At 41.8% G+C, this 23,812-nt stretch overlaps 1 protein-coding gene across 2 annotated transcripts; it reads left to right on the top strand.

Moving 5' to 3' along the window:
- The first annotated feature begins 1,417 nt into the window (after positions 1–1,417).
- On the top strand, positions 1,418–23,812 carry slc37a1 (solute carrier family 37 member 1). Of its 2 annotated transcripts, XM_023417647.2 has the most exons (21): positions 1,418–1,552; positions 3,407–3,657; positions 8,276–8,357; positions 9,027–9,162; positions 10,224–10,302; positions 11,610–11,745; positions 12,079–12,155; positions 13,008–13,174; positions 13,469–13,521; positions 13,924–13,998; positions 14,521–14,562; positions 15,144–15,266; positions 16,074–16,164; positions 17,482–17,544; positions 17,845–17,930; positions 18,125–18,173; positions 18,772–18,845; positions 18,940–19,018; positions 19,239–19,336; positions 20,000–20,064; positions 21,991–23,812. In XM_023417647.2, the coding sequence occupies exons 2-21, from the start codon at positions 3,602–3,604 to the stop codon at positions 22,004–22,006; spliced, it is 1,647 nt and encodes a 548-aa protein (XP_023273415.1). In that variant the 5' UTR covers positions 1,418–1,552; positions 3,407–3,601; the 3' UTR covers positions 22,007–23,812. The 2 variants fall into 2 exon arrangements, with proteins under 2 accessions (XP_023273415.1, XP_023273416.1); XM_023417648.2 differs by lacking the exon at positions 14,521–14,562.

Genomic DNA, 23,812 nt, shown 5'->3' with positions numbered 1-23,812 from the left:
GAAAGGTCTGGCAGACTGTAAGTCAGGTTGGTGCCTGTCTGAAGAATGCCGTGGCACAAACAGTATTCCACGAATCCATCACGGTGTGCGAGGGCATTTTACTAAGGAGGCAGTCAACATGAGATTCACACTTGAGCTCAAATCTGCCCTGCCCCTCTATGGTCTGAAATGCCCTCTAGGGACTGGATGGAGAGTGCAAACAAGTCGAAAGCCTCTCCATTCCCCGATCTAATGGCAGGTTAGTCGATTATGGCTCCCAGTTCACTCTGCACCAACTGCCTAGGTTGGCCATACTCATTCATAGCTCATTCACTGCCCTCTTTAGGCATCTGCGACGCTCAAGCTGCTTAGTCATGGCTTCCTTAGCCTTGTGGGCCTCCTCTTGTGGGCACTGCCCTTGTCTGGCTCTGGCATTTAGACGTTCTCACTCAAGGTCTCCCTGATTTTCTTCATCTAGCTGCTGCTGGAGTTCAGTGAGTTCTATGCCTTTATTGGATAGCACAGTAGAGAGAGACAGGAAATGGGGAGGCAGAGAAAGGGGGCATCTGATGCGGGATTCGACCCGGGGCAGACTGCAGTGAGGACTGTAGCCTCTACATATGGGGCGCCTGCTCAACCAACTGTGCCACTCGACGCCCCTGATAATCCCCTCTTTAACCATAGGCAGGCAAAAATTCAAAAATTTAATCACAGAGGGATATATACAAGTCCTGTTGAAAAAATTTCTTCACTCCCAGTGTCCAAACACTTCATTCAAGATAATGATATATTATATGTGAATCTACTGTTTAAGGTTGAGGTTTTATCACAGTTTAAAATCTCCCCTCAACTCTGTTTTTGGTAAGAGCTTCAGAGCTCAGCTTATCATGGGTGTCAATGGGATCTTTGGATAGCACTCTCTGCACTTAGGGAAATTTCTTCAAAAACTGTAAGAGATATCACACTAAGACCAACACTGGGTGATACAGAAATTATCAATGAAGGATGGAAATTGATGGATTTGAACGAGGTTGTCTGATTCCTTTTGAGGAACATTTTCAGGGATGGTAATACACACCCATTATAAATTCTGTGACAAAACGTAAACTGCAATTTTGTGAAAACCATAGTGGCTATCAAAATAAAGATTTAACCCAAAAAGACTGGTTAAAAGTTTCAATCATGTTTCTACGTTGAAGTATGAAAAAGCATTAGGGCTCCAAAAAGGGGTGAGTTTTGTCATTTTCAGACGTCTCTCCATTCATATTGAATTGGAACCTTTTTGTTTTTCTAAGAAAAGTAATAGCACACCATCCTCGATCGAGTCGCGCATTGTGATATATAATTTGTCTGGGTTTTCTCACAGCCACCTTCTTCTTCTTCTTCTTCAGTGAAAACAACAGCAATCATCTAAACAACAGCAGGAGCCCGGGATGACGTCAGAGCAGCAGATAGGACAGTGCTCCGGTACGGCTGTGCGTGTGTGTTTCTTTGAGTGACAGTCGCCAGCTTTCACACAAGGAAGTGGAGGATATGTCGCTCAGCTGAAGGCAGACGCTGGCACACAGACGAGGTAAGGACCGGAGCAGAAAACATGTGTTTGTGGTGAATTGTGTCCGGTACCGGTCGACGGGTGACCGTGTGTTTCAGTCGCGATGTTGTCGAGCTAGCTGTCGTTGACATGAAAAGGAAGCTCGACTTTTAGCCTGCGGTTTAACCGCCGTGTTGTTTCCGATATCAGTAAATGTACTTCAGCAACGTTCAGTGTTCTTCGTTGATAAGCCTTTATTGATACGTTATTGACAACTGGAGGTTATTTAAATGATGTTAAGTTACTGTTGGACATGAGGATAACGAGAGAGCAGTTCTCGACAGTCCAGACACTGTAACCTCTGGTACTATCCACGTCTGAAGTTTGAGATGCTCCTCTCAACCTCAGCAAACAAGAGGAACTCCACGGATCTGTTTCTCTGGTCGGGTTGTGTTAGGTTTGGTTGGGACATCACTGCTGGAAGGAGCCACTGGTTTGGTGAGATTACAGCTGCGTCTTCATAAGAGCTCTGGCCTCAATAGTTAAATCAGGAAGCTGTGCGGGAAGCCATTAATGTCACGTGAGATTTCTAGCTGGATGAAAGGGTGACTGTGATTGTACTAGTCCACTAGTAAAGGTCTCAGCACTGAGACTCATAGATTTTCTGGCTGTAATGTGGCTGCCTGGTCTGTACTGTAGCAGACAGGGGGTATGGCTAGCCACTGATACACTGATATTTTTTCTGACGATGGGTGAGAACATGCCACATCATCCAGGTTTTAGATTCAATACTGCAGCCTACATATTCAGTTTTCTAAACCAAAACCAGTTTTCAAAACCAGTATCCATGTTTCATAATCTTGTTAGCCTGCACCAGCACAAACCCAGGTTACACCAAAGAAGTGGTTCTAACCAGTATATGAATGCAAATGTTAGACTAATTTATACTGTGCAAAAAACAGAGAAGCCGCTAATTATAATTGATAAATAATATTTTCAGTAGTTCTGTTTTTACAGTTTTGTCTCTGTGTTCTGCTGCAGTCTGTTTGTGCTGTATGTTGATACTGATCAGGTGAAGAGCTGTTGATAGTGGAGATGTTTCTGACTTGTATTAATATCTGTCTCAGGCTCTGACATGTGAGTCTACTGGTTAATAAAGGCCATAGAAGTAGAATCAAATGTCAGATGAGCCTGTTGTATCAGCTGTGAAAACTGGCACTCTATGGTTCTTCTGACCTTTCCACACCCTCACTAATGGACTGCTCCATTTCCCTGTCTCCTTCTGTCTCTTCAGCTGTACCATTTGTACTCTTTTATTCCAGCTGTGTGTGTGTGTGTGTGTGTGTGTGTGTGTGTGTGTGTGTGTGTGTGTGTTTTAGGGATGCCTTGGGTTGGACAGGCAGACAGGGGTGGACAGGCTGGCTGTATACAAGGCGATCTCTCTCTCTCTCTCTCTCTCTCTCTTATCTGTCTTCCTTTTGCTGTTTATATTGGGAATCAACATGGAAACCTCCTGTCTTTGATTACATTTATATTTTGAAAAGCATGTGTAAAGCCTGTATTTCTTAATTCTTCATGCTTTTCATCATTTAAATGTGTTTCTGGTAGATATACAGTATGTGGCTTTTTTCATTGACACTGAAGAAACTCGCTTCTTCATATCTCATCTTTTCTGCAAGAAAACTCAAACTGACACAGAAAGTCCCTCTAGTAGATCATAGAAATAATAACATGAACTGATACAACTGTCAGCATTCAGCCAAAGTATAGGTTTCTGTGAACTGACTCTGGTCAGAGCACAGCTCCTCCTCTCTAATCAAATCTAATGTCCACCACCAGAGTTACTGAGAACAGTTTCTGTTTCTCACCCCTCTCCCTCTCCTGTCCTGGTCTTAGATTTCTGACTCCATCCAGTTCCAGTGCTCCCGGTCTCAGACATGAACCTGCTCCCTGACGGCTTCCCAGCAGCTTCCTCTGAAATGGAGATTCAACGAGGCAGCGCCATTGTACCAGCATGTATCCCATCAGCCCCCTCAGTGTGAACTCACATCAGCTGCCCATCACTGTGACTGTCAGCACATCTGTCCAAATATGGCCCCTGTTCCTCCTGGGATCCGCCTGTTTGTCTCCTTCGACAGGGACCAGTGGTGAGTCTGGATCAGACCTTGACTGTGTGTGTGTGTGTGTGTGTGTGTGTGTGTGTGTGTGTGTGTGTGTGTGTGTGTGTAAGTGTGTGTAAGTGTGTGTAAGAGTGTGTGAGTACAGGAGTAATTGCACTGGGTGACAAAATAACAATAATAATAATGATAATAGTAATAATAATAATAATAATGATAATAATAATAAGACAGGACAGGAAGTTGGGCAGTAATGGACTAACAGGTTGTTTTAGTCTTTTTATTGGATTTGTACACAATATTAATGAACACTAGTTTTAGCCTGCCAGATATCTCAACAGAGGTTAGCTAGCTAACCATAGTCTATGCTTACCTGACCATTGTTAGCCTTGGTGTTGGCAACATGAACTGTAGCTGTTGTGTCACAAATCAGTCAGCTGTAAAGTTAAAGACCAGATGTCCTGATAATCAGAGGATCTGTGATGTCAAATCTGTGGACATAAACATGTCAGGTTAAGTGAAGGTGGTGGTGAAGAAACTGACTTTAGTAGCTGTCATATCTTTCTTTTTAATTAAGACTGAAATTACATAAGATTAAATGGGTTTCGTAGATTTCTGGTACTGACCTAAATGTGAGAGATGACACAGGATGTCTGGTCAGATTTAAAAAAAAAAAAAAAAAAAAAAAAAAAAAAATTTAACTCTTTGGGGGTCTCAGTCCAGTGTTCCCTCTCTTTTAACTCTGTGTTTGGTATCCACCAGCTCCTCTTTAGCTGCTAAATGCTCCATTATGATCACCACCTGCTCTCTGACTGAGTCTGTCTGGGTCTTTTCATAAAAATCAACTGCCTGTGATATATAACTGGAAAATACTGTACAGATTAAAATGTGGGTCTGTCACTACAAGCAACTCCTTCACATCATTCAGTCATTTTTATGTTAAAATAAGGATATAGATTAATACAGGAGTTAAGGAAACAAAGAAGTTTTCAGATTTCTCAGAGTTAGGTATGAAAAAAGTTTTTTGCATATTTACTGAAATTCAGATTTCACATTAGCATTAGTATTGAAAGCTAATGCTGAAAGAAGTGTTAGCAGTGATTACATCAAAATGCTAACATAAAAATGTTGTTGCCACATGAACCCACCATGTGGGTTCAGGAGGTAGAGCGGATCATCCACTAATCAGAAGGTCCGTGGTTCGATCCCCAGCTGGTCCAGTCTGTATCGAAGTGTCCTTAGATACTGAACCCCACATGCTCTGATGTTCCATCAGTGTATGAGTATGTGTGTGGTAGAAGCACTCTATCCGTTGTGAATGGGTGAATGTCATGTAAAGACTAGAAAAGCTCTGTATAAGTGCAGTCCATTTACAGTTACAGTCACTTGGTAAAAATAACAACATTTTAATCTGTACAGTATTTTCCAGTTATATATCTTTATTTAAATGGTTGTTGTTTTACAGTGCAGGTATTTAAATGATGTTATGAACACAGCATTGTCTCCTGTCATTCGTAATCAGAGAGACTGTTTGCTTTGTCTATTCAGACATACCTATAAGCCAATATTTGATCTCCCTCGTCATCTAGTCTTTATACATCAGCCTACAAGGTGGAGTAAGAACAGTCAACACTTGCCGGTGGCACTGAGTTCCTGTATCCGGGAGATAACAGTGTCAAATACCCGATCTATTATATAAACCAGAAGTTCAGGTTCTCTGTAATGGAGAGAATGCCATCAGTGTGCTGGTTTTTCCAGAGTATCTGCAGGTGTAGAAAAGTCTTAAATCAGTGAACTCAGCTCACTGAATAAAAGGTCTTGGAATGTATTAAAAGTTCCAAAGGGCAGTGACATTATGAAAAATTACTACTGTATGTAGACTGTTGACCATGTGAGCACAGCCATCTAGAATGATATCTGCATTGTGTGTGTGTGTGTGTGTAGAGGAGGAGTGTATAGAGTGAGTCTGGCAGTATTGCATCACAGTGCTGCTATTAAACATGGTTTTTACTGCCTTTGAGATCAAAGAGCAGTGAACACAGCACCACTGTCTCTGTGAGCTCTAAGCAACACATTCAAAACCATAAAAATATATTCCATCATTAAGATAGATTAAAACAAATGAAAGTTTTTCTTTGGACAAATGCACATCCAGATCTTCTGGAAGAGGATGTGATAATAGCCAAGTTTCCAAATGTAACATAAATTTTAACTGAATTTCAAGAAAATTTGCAAAAGTAAAAAGTGAATTAAGTCTGTGAGCAACATCGAACAGACCCTCACACTGTGAGCCTATCCGGAGTGACAGCCACAGTGTTGATGCACTTCATATGACATGGCTCTGAATGTTCATGACCATCAGAGGCAGAACCAATGACTTAAACATCATGTACGTATTTAAATTATGTACAGAACCTCAGTGTGGCATGACAGACTACTGGCCCAGGTGTGTTTACTTTTTACATGAATTCCAAGTTTTTCCCTATATAACTTTTTAATGTTTTGCAGTTACAGAACTCTTTTAATAACCTGTGATCCTGAGAGGACGTAGATGAGATAAGTTCCATGCAGATCACACTCACAGACCAAGAGTAGCTTGGAAAAATAATTTTATCATATTTTACGACTTTACAACAAAAACTGGTCAAAAAGGCTGGGTCTGTGCTTGGCAGGAGTCTGGACTCACTCAGGACTGTTGTGGAGAGACGCATGCAATGTAAGATGGAGGCCATCTTGGACAATACTAACCATCCTCTCCAAAACACTCAGGACAGAGAAGCAGCTAAAGCTGCAGCAAACGTCTCATCTCACTGCACTGCAGAACAGAGAGGTTCAGGAGATCCTGTTAGTATCCTAGTATCTATCCATCCATCCATCCATCCATCCATCCATCCATCCATCCATCCATCCATACATAATGTGAATGATGACTGAGTCTCATAATAGTGTTTTAGGCCACAGACTATATAACAAAAATGACACAATACAAGCAGCGCCACTGGTATGACATGGCAAACACTTCCTGTCTCCTAAGTGGGTGTGGGCGTGATTGGAAAACAACATAAAAGTTTTTTTTTGTAGAATTAGAATAGAATAGAAAAAAAAATCACATGTAATTTCACATGCAATCTTCCGTAGAAGTGTAACCAGAGAACAGAGTGAATACAGATCTGTACATAACAAACATGTTCCTTTATGTCTGGAGGATATGATTTGTAGTCCGGGGTATCTCTGTAGCACCACAACACTTATGATGCTAACAATGAGCAACTGTGACACATTTTATCTTTATCAAAAAAGTTGCAGTTCCTGTGATTTGGATTTGCACTTGGCCATATTGAGATTTTGATGATATTTCGATTAATTGTGCAGCACTTCTGTCTTATCAGACTTTAAAAATGTCACTTTAATAAAAGAGACGGGCTGTATTGTGAGATTGATATTTTATTACTATAAGTCATGTGCAGCTTTAGCACAGCCCGTTTATTTATATATCACCATTCAGACAGAAGGCAATCCAAATTGTTTAACGGAGGCAGTTATTGGTGAGCTGCAGTAAAAAGTGATGTTTTAAATCCTGATTTAAATGAAGTGACAGTTTCAACAGAGCTCAGGTGTTCAGGAAGCTGGTTCCACAGGTGGGGAGCAGAGAAACTAAAAGCTGCTTCACCTGGCGCGGTTCTGATTCTGGGAACACTGAGTTAACCTTTCCCAGTTCTCAGATCACCTGAGAGGGGCATACAGTATGGAATGTCTTACAGTTTAATCCTGTCACTTACAGCTGGGATGCAGAAGTGTCTCTTTCCAGCTGTAGCTGTTGTTTTTAGTCAGTCTACTACAGTCAGGACACACAGTGACACATTGCAACACACTGGAACAGGCTCACAGCTTCTCTTCTCAAACTGCTCCTCAGTCCATCACCAGTGTCTGCTGCAGGGCTGAGACAGGTCTGCACTACAGAACAGAGTAGAGACAGACCTCAGGCTCATCCTCAGCCAGCTGATCACTACTGTCCAGATCCTCATTAACACTTAACACACAGACCACTGCAGTTAACATCAGGACAGATAAAAAAAACAGCATAAAGATGAGTGTAAACTTGCCTGAGATAAAGTGAACAGAATGAATTTCAGTTCTGTTCCACTGAAATGAATAATCATTCAGACCTCAGCCACATGTTAATATCTTGCACTTTGTGTGCCAACATATTTCACAACTCTTCTCCTGGCGTCTGACGTGTGTTGTAACTGTGGTCATGGAGGTCAGATCAGCTGTAGACTGTCACACTCTTTATATATTTGCTTGTTACATAATAAGAACAGGAAAAGACACGACGTGAGCCGCCAACCTTTGTGTATCTGTTACACAAATATATTCAACATAACATCTTTTCTCTGTGACTGTAAATAACATGACGTTGATACTTGAGAGACATGGAGTAATCTCTGTGAAGTGATCTCTGCAGGTGTGTTTGCTGTGGCTGTACATGTCTGACTGAAAGTGAAGAAATGAGTTTTTTAAACTAAAAGGTGTAAACTTCCTGTCACCCACTCACGTCACACTAAACCTGAACATGCAGGTTTAAAGGGTAGTGCTGGTGTTTGGATCTTACCTCTCACTGCTTCCCTCTTGTGTTTCCTCTCTGCAGGTACAAAGCTCTCACCTTTATCCTCACCTTCCTGCTCTACACCAGTTTCCACCTCTCCAGGAAACCCATTAGCATCGTCAAGGTAACAGATCACATTCATGAGCTCATACATCTGCATCTTGCATAACAGCATAATGTATCAATTCCTCATCTGGTGACACAATGAATGAGTCAAGAGATGGCTCCACAGATGACATGTGACACAGCAGTCTGTAACTGTTGACAGTTTGCATGGACACCAAGGCCCTGCTATTGGTTGTGTGGTGAGAAAGAGAGTTGGTGTCTGGCCAGCATTCATGGAACTCCTCAATGTACGGATGGGACATGCCTAAAAAATATGCTGCTCAGTGTGCTCGTGGTTGGAGCCTCGTCCAAGCTGGCCCCATGTGGACCACCTGGTTCAATTCTGAAGTGAACTGGAGAAGTTGTCCAGTTGACCTCAATTCAGTTTTTCTTGGATGACAGACTCCTCACAGACATCTCAGATCTGTCAGCTGCACATTGACACTGCCATTGAACATTAACTGAAGCTCCTGACCTGGATAAGCAGGGGTTTATACTCTGCACTGCTGCCACATGATTGGCTGATTGGAAAATTGCATGAATAAGCAGGTGTACAGCTGTAAAATATGTGTCATCAGATAGATGGAACATTTACATCTCAGCCGTATGTTTTCTTCCTTACAGTCTGTGTGTGTTAGCTGTGGTGTTTTCCGGTTGAATGAATGGTGCACTGCCTTTGTGTTGACAGAGTGAGCTCCATAAGAACTGCTCCTCTGTCAGTGAGCTCGCCACCATGACCTCCAGCAGCAGCAGCAGCAGTGACAGCCAGCAGGCCTCTCCACCGTCTCTCCACACAGACATGGACTGTAGCTGGAAGCCTTTTGGTTTGTATTCACTGGACTCCTTCCTCAGTGACAGTTAGAGGTGTCATTGTAGTGGATGTTCTCAAGTCATCTTAGTGTTGCTGAGGCAACATGATACTGTCCCTTTAGCTTATATTAGTTTTCTGAAAATCCATATGATACTGATATGAATCACAAAGTTTATTACATAAGAATAATGTAATGTAATGTATAGGGCTGATTTCCTGAATCTGTTTGATTTCAATTCACAAGGTTTCGATTCGATTTGATATCAATTCAGTCAGACATATTTCAGTTACGATATGATTGTTTCTTGGATATGAATGAGATTCTCAGAGAACTAATGCTGTAAAAATGGTTCCTCTAACCCGGTGCATTATTTCGTTTACATTACGAATGGACACAAAGCACTTACATTAATGCACTGTCTATTTAACATGACCAACAGTTTAGAACCATCTCAAGGAATAATAGATATAATGTGCGTTGTTAACGTACCCCAGTGCACCTGCTACACTGTGTATGAACAGATAAACACAGCTTCTTCTTCACGTCTCACATATAGCCTTGCTTTAGTCCAGCTGGCAGGCAGAGGTCAGGTTAAGCTAACAGGCTAACGTAGCTTAGTTAGCTTTCATCTCCGGCAGCACAAGCTGTCCGCACAATCTAGAGGCATACATTTCAATCGGATTCTGTGAATTGTGAATATTTTATTTACTGAGGAAAAAAAGTGGCGGAGCGTCGTTCAGGTGTCTCTGGCAGTTCAGGCAGCACTACACCTACACTCACATGACCAGATCTAGTTATGACAGCTTTACGCATCCACAGGAGAGTGTAAAATCAAATGTTAAAAGATCGATCTCGGCTTTTATGAATCGATATCGGATTATTCAAATGAAGATCGAGTTTAATCGGAGAATGGATTCTTTCAACCCAGCCCTAGTAATGTAGTAGTACACTGTTGCTTTTACAGTTTGTTTTCTGTAGCTTTTGTCAAGGAAGAAGCTGCAAATAAAAAGGTAGGTAAACAGCTGAACCAGGTCGGTAAAGTCCTGAACTTTAGTTTTTCTTGATATCCTCAGATAAAAGTAACTACAAACAGCTGCTGGGAGCCATGGACTACTCCTTTCTCTGTGCATACGCTGTGGGAATGTACCTCAGGTGAGATGACCACAGGAGCTTTATTTATAACAGAGGTGAACTGAATCAGGCCAGGTGAAAGAGTATGTAGTAAGTAGTAAGTATGTGAATGTAACCAATACAGAAATAACATTCATTCAGTCATTAGTGATGGAGAAATCAGGAACATCTTTCAACAGATAACATAACAGATACAAAACCCCTCCCTTCTTACCTGTCAAACAAAAAATACAGTCTAGCAGCCACCCATAACCTAGTGTTGCTAGACTAAACTAATAAACAGGAAAGAACACACGATAACCTGAACTAAAACTAAAGCCTATAGCCCAAGATCCCCGAACTGTGAAACTAGTGCCCCTACGAGTCAACATCACAATCACGAAGCCACTCCAGAAGAGCTACAGACAGAGAGGAGCGATGTGGAGGAGTGGACGATGCGGAAATCCCCTTCCGGAGCAGCGGATGATAGGTCGCCCCAGCCTTAATTCAAAAGGGGAAAACTGCACCATGAAACGTAATGAAACAAAACAACAACAAGAGCTGTGCCCGGAGCCCATAACAATATAACAATAGTGAATTTATTTGTGATACTTCAGTTACACAGTCGGAGCAATAGTCTGTATAAAACATTTTTTTTAATATTACAGTGTTAGATTTAGATTCACATTGAGGAGCCGCTTGAAAATGTATGTGCAGGATTTACTGAAAATACTTGGCATCACTTCTCTGAGATGTTGCTGCAAATCGTGACGGGAACGACATGGGGCCCCTTTAAGGAAGTTTCTTACTGAGATGTCATTACAAATCATCCATGGGTTGTTTAGGGGAAGGGGTTTGTATTTTAAGCCATTGCTGTGGAGTTAAGTTTGTCAACCCTCGGGGGCCCCTTAACAGCCCAGAGTAGTCGCCTGCCTTCCCTGTTCACAAGCTTCGTCTCTGGTAACAGGACATAGCCTGGTGGTGAGCCAGCAGAATAAACACAAAATGTCAGATATAGTGTCATATACTTACACACTGGGATCAGTCCACCAGAAAATCCAACATTTCTAATCATTTATTGGCTAAAATTTGGAGCTCGACTGTCTTTAAAGCAGAAGAGAAATCTAAAAATAGTAACCATGTGTGGGCCTGGGCTTTGATAAAAGGCAGTTCCATCAACCCTCTTTTGTTCCTATAAACAAATAGGAGATGTAGTGAATCCTCCACACCTCCCTGTAGCGCCTTCTTGATAAACCAGGTTACCAGTGAGGTCAGGGCCACAGGTGGAAGATCACAACCACCCTCAGGGACTGTGGTTAACATGATGTCATCACCGTGTGTCCGTGCAGCGGCATCATTGGGGAGCGTCTGCCCATTCGACTGTACCTGACTGTGGGCATGCTGACCAGCGGCTTGTTCACCTGCCTGTTTGGACTGGGTTACGTTTACAACATCCACAGCCTGGGCTTCTACATATTTGTGCAGGTGAGACAACTCACTGCTGCTAATAGAGCCTGCAGTCACACACACAGTGGTACATCTGCTATAAGGGAAGTTCTTTAAAGCTCAGGTTAGTTATTGTGTCATCTATCAGAATTAAATATCTCCTCAGGACTGTGTCAGCACATAAGGAGCTGAATAAATGCCTGTATCACACAGACATACACACATCTACTCATGATCAGAGGTTTACGTACACATGAATTTACACATGGTCACCAAATAATACACACAGTCAACCAAGAGAGTGGCTGAATGACTTGCTTTCTAACACCTCAGTTTAAATGAGCTGTCCTCAGTCTGCTTCTTTGATTTCAGGTGGCTAACGGCCTGGTCCAAACCACCGGCTGGCCCAGCGTAGTGACCTGCATCAGCAACTGGTTTGGAAAGGGAAGGTGAGACCTGATCACCCTCAGACTGGAGCATATGGTTTGTTTCAGGTCGACTGATGAGGCTTTTATGACACTTTATGAGCAGTGATGCAGTGTGACCATCATGTGAATGTACCATAAGAAGCTGTTAAATATGTGGTCTGATATAATAATGCAAGTTTTCATTAGTCCAACTGGAATGAAACAGCTTATTATTTCTGCCACAGTCTGTATATCTGTATGTGTCTTTGGTTTCATGACTCCGCCTCCTTTGTTTGCATCAACCAGTCACTGATTTATCATTGGCTTATAATGGACAGCAGCTTCTGCAGCTTCTTATCTGTTAACATGGACATGTGTCATGTTGCACCTCAGCTTGCTGTTTGTTTGTTTGTTTATCAAGATCCCTGTTAGCTTTTACATTACAACAGCTATTCTTTCTGGGGTCCACACAGTTTTGCCGAGATGCGATGGTCAGCTATAGATATAAATCAATGATGAAAAAATGACTGATGGTGATTTCAATTACAGTTTGCAGAGGGAAGGTCCGACAAGGAGCAGTGACATTTAAAGACATTGAATTTATCACTGTTTCATTAACTAAAAATGATTTGACCCTTGAAACCTGAAGGTGGTTACAGAGTTGTTAAGGATGTTCTCTCAGTGGAGTATTTACCACCCTAACACAGACTTAAAAGAAATCACACTCATTTAAGGAAAATAGTGTGATGGTGTGATGCATTTCTTTTCTGTAAAGCCATTTAACTGATGAAACAGCTGGATGTGAACACAGATGCATGGTTCAGTTTAGATTCAGGACAACAGATGTGGCTCTCAGGCTGACTGATCCTGTGATGTGTCCGCTCCTCCTCTCAGGCGTGGACTCATCATGGGGCTGTGGAACTCCCACACCTCAGTGGGAAACATCCTGGGCTCTCTGATCGCAGGATACTGGGTCTCCTCCAACTGGGGCCTGTCCTTCATCGTGCCGGGGCTCCTCATCGCAGCCATGGGCATTGTGTGCTTCTTTTTCCTCATTGAGCGTGAGTGCAGCCTCCTCATTGGCTGGTGGGCAACAATATGGTGATATGTAGCTGATTTATTTTCCTCACTGTGTTTGGAGGATTTAACTGAACTTTCTTAAAGTCCACACATTAATGAGTGAGTTTCTGTTTAAAGAGATAATTTCTTCACTAATGGCTTTGATTTGCTGAAAGAAATACTCATCATACTCTTATTAGGAGTGAGAGTAGTCAGCTGACAGCTGTTAGCAGGACTTCACAGCTGGAAATGGAAGAGTATCATATAAACCCCATGGCATGTTTTTCCCTCCACAGATCCAAACGACCTGAAAAGCATCTATGCTCAGAATTCTTCCCCAGGCAAGAGTGTGAGTACAGAGCTTTACTGAGGTTTATAGTCAGGAGACACACCTCTCTCTGTGTGTTTGTCTTTTATGTGTCAGTCTGTCTTCTCTGTGTGTTTCAGCTCATCTTCAGCAGTAACATTGTACTGTTTGTACTGTGTGTATCATGGTGTGCACTGTGTTATCATTTAACACACAGTCAGTGGATCCTCTATCTGTGTGTTTACTATTTGTACTGAGAATCCGAATTTACCTGTTTAGAACTCAACAGCTGTTAGACATTTAAAATACAATGATGAAAATATACTTCAATACAATATGAATATGACTATTGGTTTATTAATATCAGCTCGCTCACCTGCAGGTCCAGAGCACTGAGTGACAGTGTGAGTAATAATGTATGTGATGTACTGTCTCTTTAAGCAGGTTCCCACCAAGAGTTGGAATGGAGTAAATGGAAACACTGAGGTGTATCTGCAATACAAGGACAACAAAACCCAGGTGTGTGTCACTGTGTGTATGTTAATGCATCATGTATTTCACATATAGTGCTAGTCAACTTTAAAGCACCTGTAAACACCTGAGTCTTTTTTTCTGTAGCATTAAATGTTCATCACATCATAAACAACAATCATCAGTTTGACTTTGAGCAGAAAATCTAATGTTGGAACCTCAGAGAAAATCTATTTTCAATCTGTCTTAACAGAAAAATCCAGAAGCACTTTTAAAAGTTTTTGTTTATCTTGCATACAAAAAGTTCAGCAGAGTATAGTAACAGATTGAAGTGATCTGAAACATGCATGGTAAATGTTTTCATACTGTCATACTGACTCTGATCAATGCAGCTACAACTACAACAACAACAACGACAACCAAATAATAGTCTGAAATGGAGTGTTTAGATTGTTCAGGTATACCTAACAAAGTGGTAGCTCTGTAAATCAGTGACATTAAATAATGTGAGTGTCAGAGGGCAGATGTTGTTGCTTTAGTAAGTTTAACATGTGGTTGTGATTCATTCAGGCGTACTACTACTGTTACGAAGATAGTGTTCAGAACAGGAAGGTCAGTTCCTGTCAGGTACTGGGTGAATACTTCTCAGGCTGATTCCAAATGTCCACTTAAAAACATGCTGAACTTCATCATCATCATCAGGCTGCTGAGGGCTTATGTCCCCTGTCAGACCTGAGGTCAGGACATTTGGCTTCAGTCTCAGGGTTTCTTGGACCTTTATGGGATGATGGAGTTGGGTTTACTTCATGCAGCTGTTCCTTCCAATCTTCACAATGACAGTTTGATCTTCGGCCCTTTCATGTAATGATCCATCTATTACACCAGAAACTGTTCAGATTAAAGCTGACACAGTATTTGGGACCTGTGTGTGTCAATGTGCGATATTCTTTTTTCCAAGAATAATTTCTTTTTAAATCACAATTTGCTAATTCACCTCTATCAGATTATCTTCAAGCTGCTGCGTGAACTAAACTGTCAAGTCAATCAGTCCTGATCAATCTTAATTTAAAATCCCTGAAACATTAAAAAAACTGTGACTGATTGGCTCTTCTGATTTACTGGGTGGACTGGGTGGATTGGGTGCAGTGACAGAAGTCCAGTAGGTCCCCTGATGTTTGCCTCTTCTTCCTCAGAGCTATGACACAGAGCTGCTGCTGCCCAGAGACAGTGTGCGAGTCCCTGTGCAGCCCGTCGTGGTGGTGAAGAACGACTCAGAGCCGTCTGCCATCAGCTTCATGGGAGCTCTCCGGATACCAGTCAGTCTCACACCACACACACACACCCACACAACGTGGATCTTATCTCATAGTTTGGTCATTGGTTCTGTCACTTGTGATCACATTATACCAACAGATGAACTGCTGACGTCAAATATGAGCAGTCAAATGATCAGCCCCACTGGTTTTAGTTTGAAGACAAATTAAGGTCAAATCAGAACAAAAGTCAGCTGTAAATGTCCATCACAGCTTCCAGGATGACTTCCTGTTTCAACTTTGACCTACCTTACTTTCTGTAGTTGTAGAATAGAAAAGAATGCCTTTATTAGTCATTGCACAGCTGTACAATGAAATTCAGTGCCTCCCCTCAACTGGGAGGAGTCCTTATGTTTGTATAGGATCAGGATCTGTGAATATAGCTGTGTGCAGGTGATTTTCTGAGCTGATTGTAGGCATAGTTTTATTCATGGGAATAGATATTTCTGTCTTGTGTCCAACCTGTCTGAGTGTGTTAACTGCTTGTGTTGATTGGTTGTTTAATGTTGTAATTAACTTTGTCAGTAGTGTGTTACCATAGCCAGTATGAATTATGGTCAAAACTACAACATAAGATCCAAGTTGCGAGATTGTGAGTTGGGATAACCGTCTGAGACCCTCCAGTCACATGAATTACCCCTAGGGGATAAATAAATTATCGATCTATCAATCTATCGATCTATCAGAGATCAAGTGTTCAGACGTTCATCGTGTCTCTGTGTCATCTGTGACAGGTGCCATTCAGTCAGAAAAAGGCTGCTGTACTAACACCTGTGTGTGTGTGTGATGTGTGTGTATTTGTCTTCCCAGGGAGTGATCGAGTTCTCTCTGTGTCTGCTGTTTGCTAAGCTGGTCAGTTACACCTTTCTCTTCTGGCTGCCGCTGTACATCACTAAAGCAGGTGAGGACCATGAGCAGGGACCAAGCACCACTGGTGTATTCTTCTTCTGTGGCGAAGTTACACAGCCATGTAACCACAGTTACACACAACAACATTCATTTCAGCTGCTGTGAGAAAGATCTTCCTGTTTCTGCTGCTAAATTCTGAAGCAAATGAGCTAAAAGAAGTTTCTGGATTCTGAAGACCTATCCTCTCTGATCACACAGGTGTCCGCCAGTTTGAATTCAGTCTCAAACTTTTTAAAATGTTTTCACAGCTTTTAAATTTTTATATCATCTTCACCAAATTTCACAAATGAAGAGTCACATGACCAAATTGTCACTTGTGACAACACACAGTAATCCTCAGTGTCTGCTTGTGTCATTTTCCACTCTGACACCATGATGACACCAAGAACAATCACCATAATTCTGTAACAATACCATTACATTGTGTTGTGTATGTTTACCCAGAATTCACTGAGACTTGTTGAATCTTCAGAAAATTTTAGATGTCCTCCCATTAAAAGAACTCTGTGGGTTTGAACAGTCAGTCATGTAAGTTACCCTTCGATTCTATGGAGCTGACTCTGTGCTGTTCTCTCATATCTTAAAACTTCATTAATGACCACTGTGAGTGTGAGGGGAGCTCGCTCTGATTGAACATTCAGGACTGAAGCGAAAGCAGGGGAAGCTCAGTTTTTCTTTTTTGTTGATGGGTAGAGATCTCTTGTCAATTCACCATCTGTCTCTGTCTCTCTTTCCTTTTAATCCTTCCTGTTGATACCCAGCTAACCCGCTTCTGATTCTCTAGTTTTTACTGTAGATGTGATCTTTGAATCACACCGAGATAACAAGAAAGTATACGATGTGATCCGGCTGGCGACAGCCTAAAAGTTCCTCTCATTGGTTTATCACAGTGATAGGCCTTAATACGAAACAAAAAACAGTGAAAGAATTTTTCAACATTTTAAATGATTTTAAAGATCAATATTCAAGTTTAAATGATTTGTCAGTCAACTTTCTATACCTTTGCAGCCCCAGCCCACAGTTTGGGAACCACTGGTCTAGACTGATGTGAATCTCCCCAGCAGCATAAAACTCTTAAAACTCAGCTCTTTCACACGGTTTTAGACTTTAACAGGTTTTATTTTCTTTGTGCTGCACAGATGATTCATGATTGAAAGAATAAATGTGTTTGTGACGTTAGAAGGTGGAACAGGCAGCACATCTCTCTGTCTGACTATGCATGTTTCATCTTATACTGCTGCAGCCTTTACATCCATCTGTGTGTGTGTGTGTGTGTGTGTGTGTGTGTGTGTGTGTGTGTGTGTTTCAGCTCACCTGGATGCGAAGAAGGCTGGAGATTTGTCCACCCTGTTTGATGTGGGAGGAATTGTGGGTAAGTGCTTTTGTTCACATGTACCTCTTACTTAGCTCTTGAGAGGGAGAGATATGTGAGAGAGAGTGTGTGTGTGGAGGGGTGGGGTGGTGTGTGTGTGTGTGTGTGTGTGGCGGGGTGTTTGTGTGCACAAATAAATGTTATTTTCCATCCTATATTCACTCAAAGTCAATATTTACTTACCATTGTGAATTAGGTCATAGGTAATGGTATTTTCCTGACGTATGTGTGTGTGTGTGTGTGTGTGTGTGTGTGTGTCTGTGTGTGTGTGTGTGTGCGTGCGTGCGTGCATGCGTGCAGGGGGGATCCTGGCAGGAGTGATCTCTGATAAGCTGGGGAAGAGAGCCACCACCTGTGCAGTCATGTTGTTGTTGGCTGCTCCTACAGTAAGTTTCCTCATCCAGAGGGTTTCTAACACTGAGTCACCTGAGACCAGTGCATGAAGTCAGTCATTACACTCAGATCCCTTCCTGTCATTGGAGCTTGATGTAAAGTTAGGATGCTGCTGATGTGTTCAGACAGGTGAGTGAGGAAGGTGACTGTGAGTGTTTGACTGTCCTTCCCTGTCTTTGTCTTGCAGCTGTATGGTTTCTCCATGATCAGTGAGTTCGGTCTGGGGCCGACCATCGGTAAGATCCAAAACCTCCCTCCTCAGCTCAGTCAGAGTCAGCGGCTGCTGATGAGCTGATTCATTCATTAGATGACAAACAGAACTTTCTTCAGAGTTTTCTGAATTATTCAGCCAAACATCTTCTGTAAAAGCTCCAGACCAATGTGTTGGAGACAGAAATACCAACACTTCACCTTCTTGTCCAGCTGATAATCATGTGTGAGGTCCAGGTATTCAAGGTCACATGATGACCTGGCTACCTTTATCAGAGGAGCTCATCAGCATTGATTGGGTGATTAATGGAGCTTTAGTGATCATCAGTGGCTCGTTGAGAGCAGACTGATGACTCTTATCATTCTCACTGAGCTGATGATGGTCCAGCAGCTGCTCATTATCCTCACAATACACTGAAGGACTGTCGCATCATGTGACACAGCAGCAGCTCTGATGTTGTATAATCATCGTCACACAGGTCACCAAAGTGGTCTTAGCCTCATCAGTAAGTGTGCATATTTGATCAACTGGTAGAGACACAGCTGTACAGGTACAGGTGTACAGGAGGATGTAGTGACTCGATCACTGAAAACAACAATAAAAAACACCAGTCTGTGTTTCAGGCATGCTCCTGGTGTGTGGAGGTCTCGTCAATGGGCCATATGCCCTCATCACAACTGCAGTGTCTGCTGATTTGGTAAGCATGTTCAAGTCTGGTCTGATTCCAGTGTTCAGGAGCCGTCCCACCCCCTCATCTCTCTGTCTCCCTCTCTGTTTACCTCTGATCCCAGGGGACCCACAAGAGCCTGAAAGGCAACGCTAGAGCACTGTCCACTGTCACTGCCATCATTGATGGTACAGGGTCTGTAGGTCAGTACCAGTTAGAAAAGAACATCTTGGCTTCTGTGTGTGTGTATATATATGTGTTTGTGTGTGTGTGTACTTTTTTCACATCTTGTTATGAGGCTGCAGCCTGATGCTAAAATAGTTTTTCCCTCATCAGTCTACACTCTATACCCATAATGACAAGTGAAAACTGAGTAGGATAGTCCACCTACAAACACTGATCTGCTGATGTCTGTGGTGTCAGGTGCAGCACTGGGCCCCCTGCTGGCTGGTCTGTTGTCTGCAGGCGGCTGGGATCAGGTCTTCTACATGCTTATGACTGCGGACTTCCTTGCTCTGTTGGTGAGTGAAAACTATCAACAACACAAGCATCAGTGCCAACACCAGAGGAAGCTGTCAATAGTTTCCACTGAGTTAAAGCTGCTCTAAACAATGCTTATTTCATGCTTGTATCAACACTGGTTTAAGACCCGAACTCTTGCATGGCGTGCATTTTTAATTTCTCTTTGCTATTTAGGCTGATTGGGACCTGAGAAAAATGATGTCCACATATGAGGACATTAGTTTTAAATTTCGATTACTGAGTGGCAGTATAATATCCTCATATGTGGTCACCAGGCCCTTGTTGAGAAAAAGTTAGTATTGTGGTCTAGAGAACCCAAAATGTGAGGTCCACATATGTGGACGCCAGGTCCTAGGAGGTTAATTATCTCCAGCTCTGCAGCTCCCTCTATTACACTCGGCTCTTCAAACTCTTGTAGCAGAGACTCTCGGTTCTCCGTGAGACAGCTCTGATGAACTCACTGTACACTGTTTCTCCCACCATTGCCTCTGGATGTCACCATAACACCTTAATAAGGCAGTAACGTGTTAGATGTGTTTTCAGTTTGTTTTGTTTCCCCCAGTGGCCAAAAATCAACGAATACAGCTTTAAATGCAGTGCTGATGTCGTCCGTGTAAATATATGAACTACTGTGATAACTGACTGTGTGAATGTTTGTACAGCTTTTGCTACGACTTGTGACAAAGGAGCTTACATCAAGTAAATCCCGTCCCATCTCCACTGTAGAGTAAGTCCTGCTCTTCTCCACTTCATTATCTTTATTACTTAGTGTCCTGTTTCTTTTCCTGCCTGTTTCTCACTGTAAATCAGTTTGATCTTATATCTTATTGATCTTGTTTTCTCCAATTACTTTCAAAAGCAACTATAACTTATATAGCCTATAAATATAATTTATAACACATATTCTATTCACTGTAGTCCCAATTTGTTTGTTTATTTTATATGGAACACAGAATAAAGAATCGAGAACACAACAAAATTAAGACAATAAAATGTAAAAAAAAATATTGTATTAACAAAAACCACAGTTTATGAGTGACAATCAGGAGCTGAAACACTGACTCAGAGATGTAAATATTAGTGACCTGCAAATTGAAATCATTGAGTTTCTTTGTAGGATCTGTTTTGTGGGGGTGGGGGGCAGGAGCCCTCGCTGCATTTAGTGATGGGTGATCTGGCCAAAAGATCATATGACTTGAATTGAATCTCAATCCATGATCTGAACCACGATCTGCTGATTTTATTTTGAAAGTCCTGACAGGAAGAGGTAATTTGTATCTGCTTTGTTGACGCTTCTTTCTCCCACAGCGCTGTCTTCTGTTTACAAACAACAATTGTCACAACCAATCACAGTTATTGCTTAGTTCTTATGGAGTATTCGTTTGGAGATCCCCGTTATTTATTTATGAGCTGCTATATGGGTGTTTTAATTTGAAAGTTCAGTCTCTGCCCCGGCTCATCCCGCCTCTTGTCTTGCTACCTGCAGCTGGTGAAGGTGGTTCTTGTTCTGCTCTAATGGGGAACTGGTTCATGTGCAGCTACACCAAACTCACTGATGCTGCAGAGCAGAACGAGGACTGCTGTCTCCAGCTGCAGTTAGCAGGCTAGCTGTTTAACAGTTAACATGGTCTGGTTAGCAGAGATGAACCTTTAAAATGAAATATCTAAACATAGAAATGTTTAATGACTCGATCTGTGTGATTCATCTGAAGATTAGCTCATATGTCAAAGTAAGATTGTCCAAGATATAAGATCATCAGATCACCCATCACTAGATACATTCGCGAATGTCTGTGACTGACTGAATGAATGGTGAAGTTACACCATTGGTCGGCTGAATGTTGGACTGTTCCTATTGGCTGTTGCTCTTTCAAAATGATTTGGTGCAAAGTTTCTATTACATAATCAGGAACTGTTCACAGCTGATACACAACAGTTTTCAACAATTTCCTCAAAAAGGGGGCGGGGCCTTTATTTACCTGCAGTAGATAACAGGTGTTTATTAGAGTTAGGTGATTATGTCTAACTCCCTCTGTTTGACATGTATAAGTGGTCATAGCAGTATTTTAGTACGAAGCCTTGTTTTGATCTCCTCCTGTTTGCCCTGTTAAAGTAAATACGTTATGCATTATTACAAACTCAAGACTACCTGTAACCATTTCAAATTAAAAGCCCTCTAGCATTTAAATGGACATAAACCTTTTATGTCTTAAAAGGCTTTTATTGCTGTGCTGGAGTTAAGCATATTGTCTGATTTCCAGTTGCTTCTGATTTTTTCACTAACCCCACGATGTGGCAGTCCTCATGGATTTGTCCCAGTGCCCCCGATGGCCAGTCCAACTATGGAACTGACTATAGGCCAATACACAATAAAAATCACTCACTAACATAGTTGTTTGACACCCAACTTAGTCCTGAATTCAGTAGTTTTACACAAAATTTGTTTAAAAAAAAAAAGAAAAGTGTCCTGGATTGAGGATTGTCTCTTTTGTTTCTGTCCTGGGCACAAAAAGTAAAGGTTGGTTTTAATATGAAAATTGTTCCCTAAACCACAGAGTTCAGTTTCAGAGTTTATGGCTCCTGAGTGTAAAACTTAACGACACCCAACTTATCTACATGGTGTTAATGTTTGTCTCTGATTCATGATTCACAGGTTGAAGGAGCATTGAGCACACACACACACACACACACACACACACACACACACACACACACACACACGCACACGCACACGCACACAGTGAAACCACTTGCCTAAGCCTGAAATGGACTGTAGCATGTGTGTATGTGTACACACACTGCTGTGCCAGCTACACTGGTAGCTAACCTAACCTGAAGTTCTGTGTGGTGGACCAAACCGAACCGCAGCAGATCTTAATCTGGAAGACTCATCATCACAGACTGTACCTGATTACAGAAGTGGATTCTTACTCAACTTATTGGTCTGTTTCTCAGATCTTCCTCTGCCTGTTTCCTGTTCCTGTTTGGTTGCCAGTTTGAACACACTACCTGCCCAGTCTACCTGTATGACTGGCAGATATATAAAACTAGCCTTACTTTGACATTTGTGCTGGGATTTTAGATGACTAGATATTTATGTAGGTAGCAGCATATAAAACAGTAACTTCCATCACTGTTCTGAAGGATCCTCTTGTAGTTATGGTCTGACTGTTGTGACTCCTCCTGTTCATGTCACTACAAGCTCCACAGTCCCTGATCTAACCATGACCTTTATATCCCTGCCACTCAACTTTATGTCTGATCCAACCATTTTAATGTTATACCTGAATCCAGCCCTCCACTGGCTCCATGTTGTGCTCAGTGAGAGTGAAAGCTGAGAGGTTTGACATGGTCAGTCAATATTTTTTAGTTTGGAAAAATGCCTTTATTTACCCAGAATCCATTGCAGATTTGTCCTACTGAAGATGGTGAAGAAGCAGAAAGCTTTGAGCGGAATTTAGTTTATGCTGCTGACAACACTGAACAATTCAACTGCAACATCTGTCCTGAAGCAGAGTCCCTGTTATTCTAGATAAACCTCACAAGACAGATGTTTTCATAGAGACAACTTGTTCTGGAACAACAGTCACTGTCTGTTGCAGCACAAACACATTTCTGTTGTCATTCTATTGTAATAAAGTGACAAATAACAAATGAGATGGTTCAAAAGAAAAAAAACTCTGTGGACAGATGAGGTGGAGGACCAACTTCAAGTCCTGTGTGATGATGTGTATGTGAAAGGGACTCATACCGAGACCACTGCAACCCTCCTAGACTAAGACCACTACAACCCTTCTGTACCGAGACCACTAGAGCCCTTCTGGTCTGACACCACTAGGACCCTCCTGGACTGTGTGGAAGCTCCTGTTTCCGTGTCACCTTTGCCTTAATGAACCAAAGAGACTGTGGGATCATGTTGTAATTTAAAAAACAGACTTTAACTTATTTTGTCAGTCTATGGTGGTTTCTGAATTTAATTCACCAAAGTTGTATTTTTATACCAAACCTCCAGATGCTGATGTTTCCCTGTGTTGGGGGTGTGGGGGGGTTTCTGAGATATTATGAATGTAAAGTTGTCAGATGAGACAACTGACTCTTTAAACCTTGTGGATATCTTCTGCAGTGCAATGTTCAGTGTCAACGAGGACCCTCAGTGAATTTAATGAGCATAAAAAGCCTTTTAATCAAACTGAGACACCAACAGCTCATTTGAATTTTTTTTGCTTTCAGATGTATTGATATTTATAATTAAATTCAGTTAATTTATTCGTTGATGTTATATAAAGTCACATGTGTATATTTCTGATCAGTGGTCGGCCACCTTCTGAAAACATTCTGTATCTTGTCTGTTGTTTGTCTTGATTTTGTAAAACTGAAACATATCTGAAGGTTTTTATTTCTCTGATTTATCTTGATTTGGGGTTGGTTCACTCCCAATGCATTCTGGGGAAAAAATAAACCATTTGTGTTCTTCA

The sequence above is a fragment of the Seriola lalandi genome, unplaced genomic scaffold (genome assembly GCF_002814215.2).
Source record: "Seriola lalandi dorsalis isolate HSWRI2012SDOR001 ecotype SW California unplaced genomic scaffold, Sedor1 jcf7180002054576, whole genome shotgun sequence".
Classification (NCBI taxonomy): domain Eukaryota; kingdom Metazoa; phylum Chordata; class Actinopteri; order Carangiformes; family Carangidae; genus Seriola; species Seriola lalandi.
The sequence above is the reverse complement of the archived record's forward strand: the minus strand, read 5'-3'. Positions and strand labels throughout refer to the sequence as shown.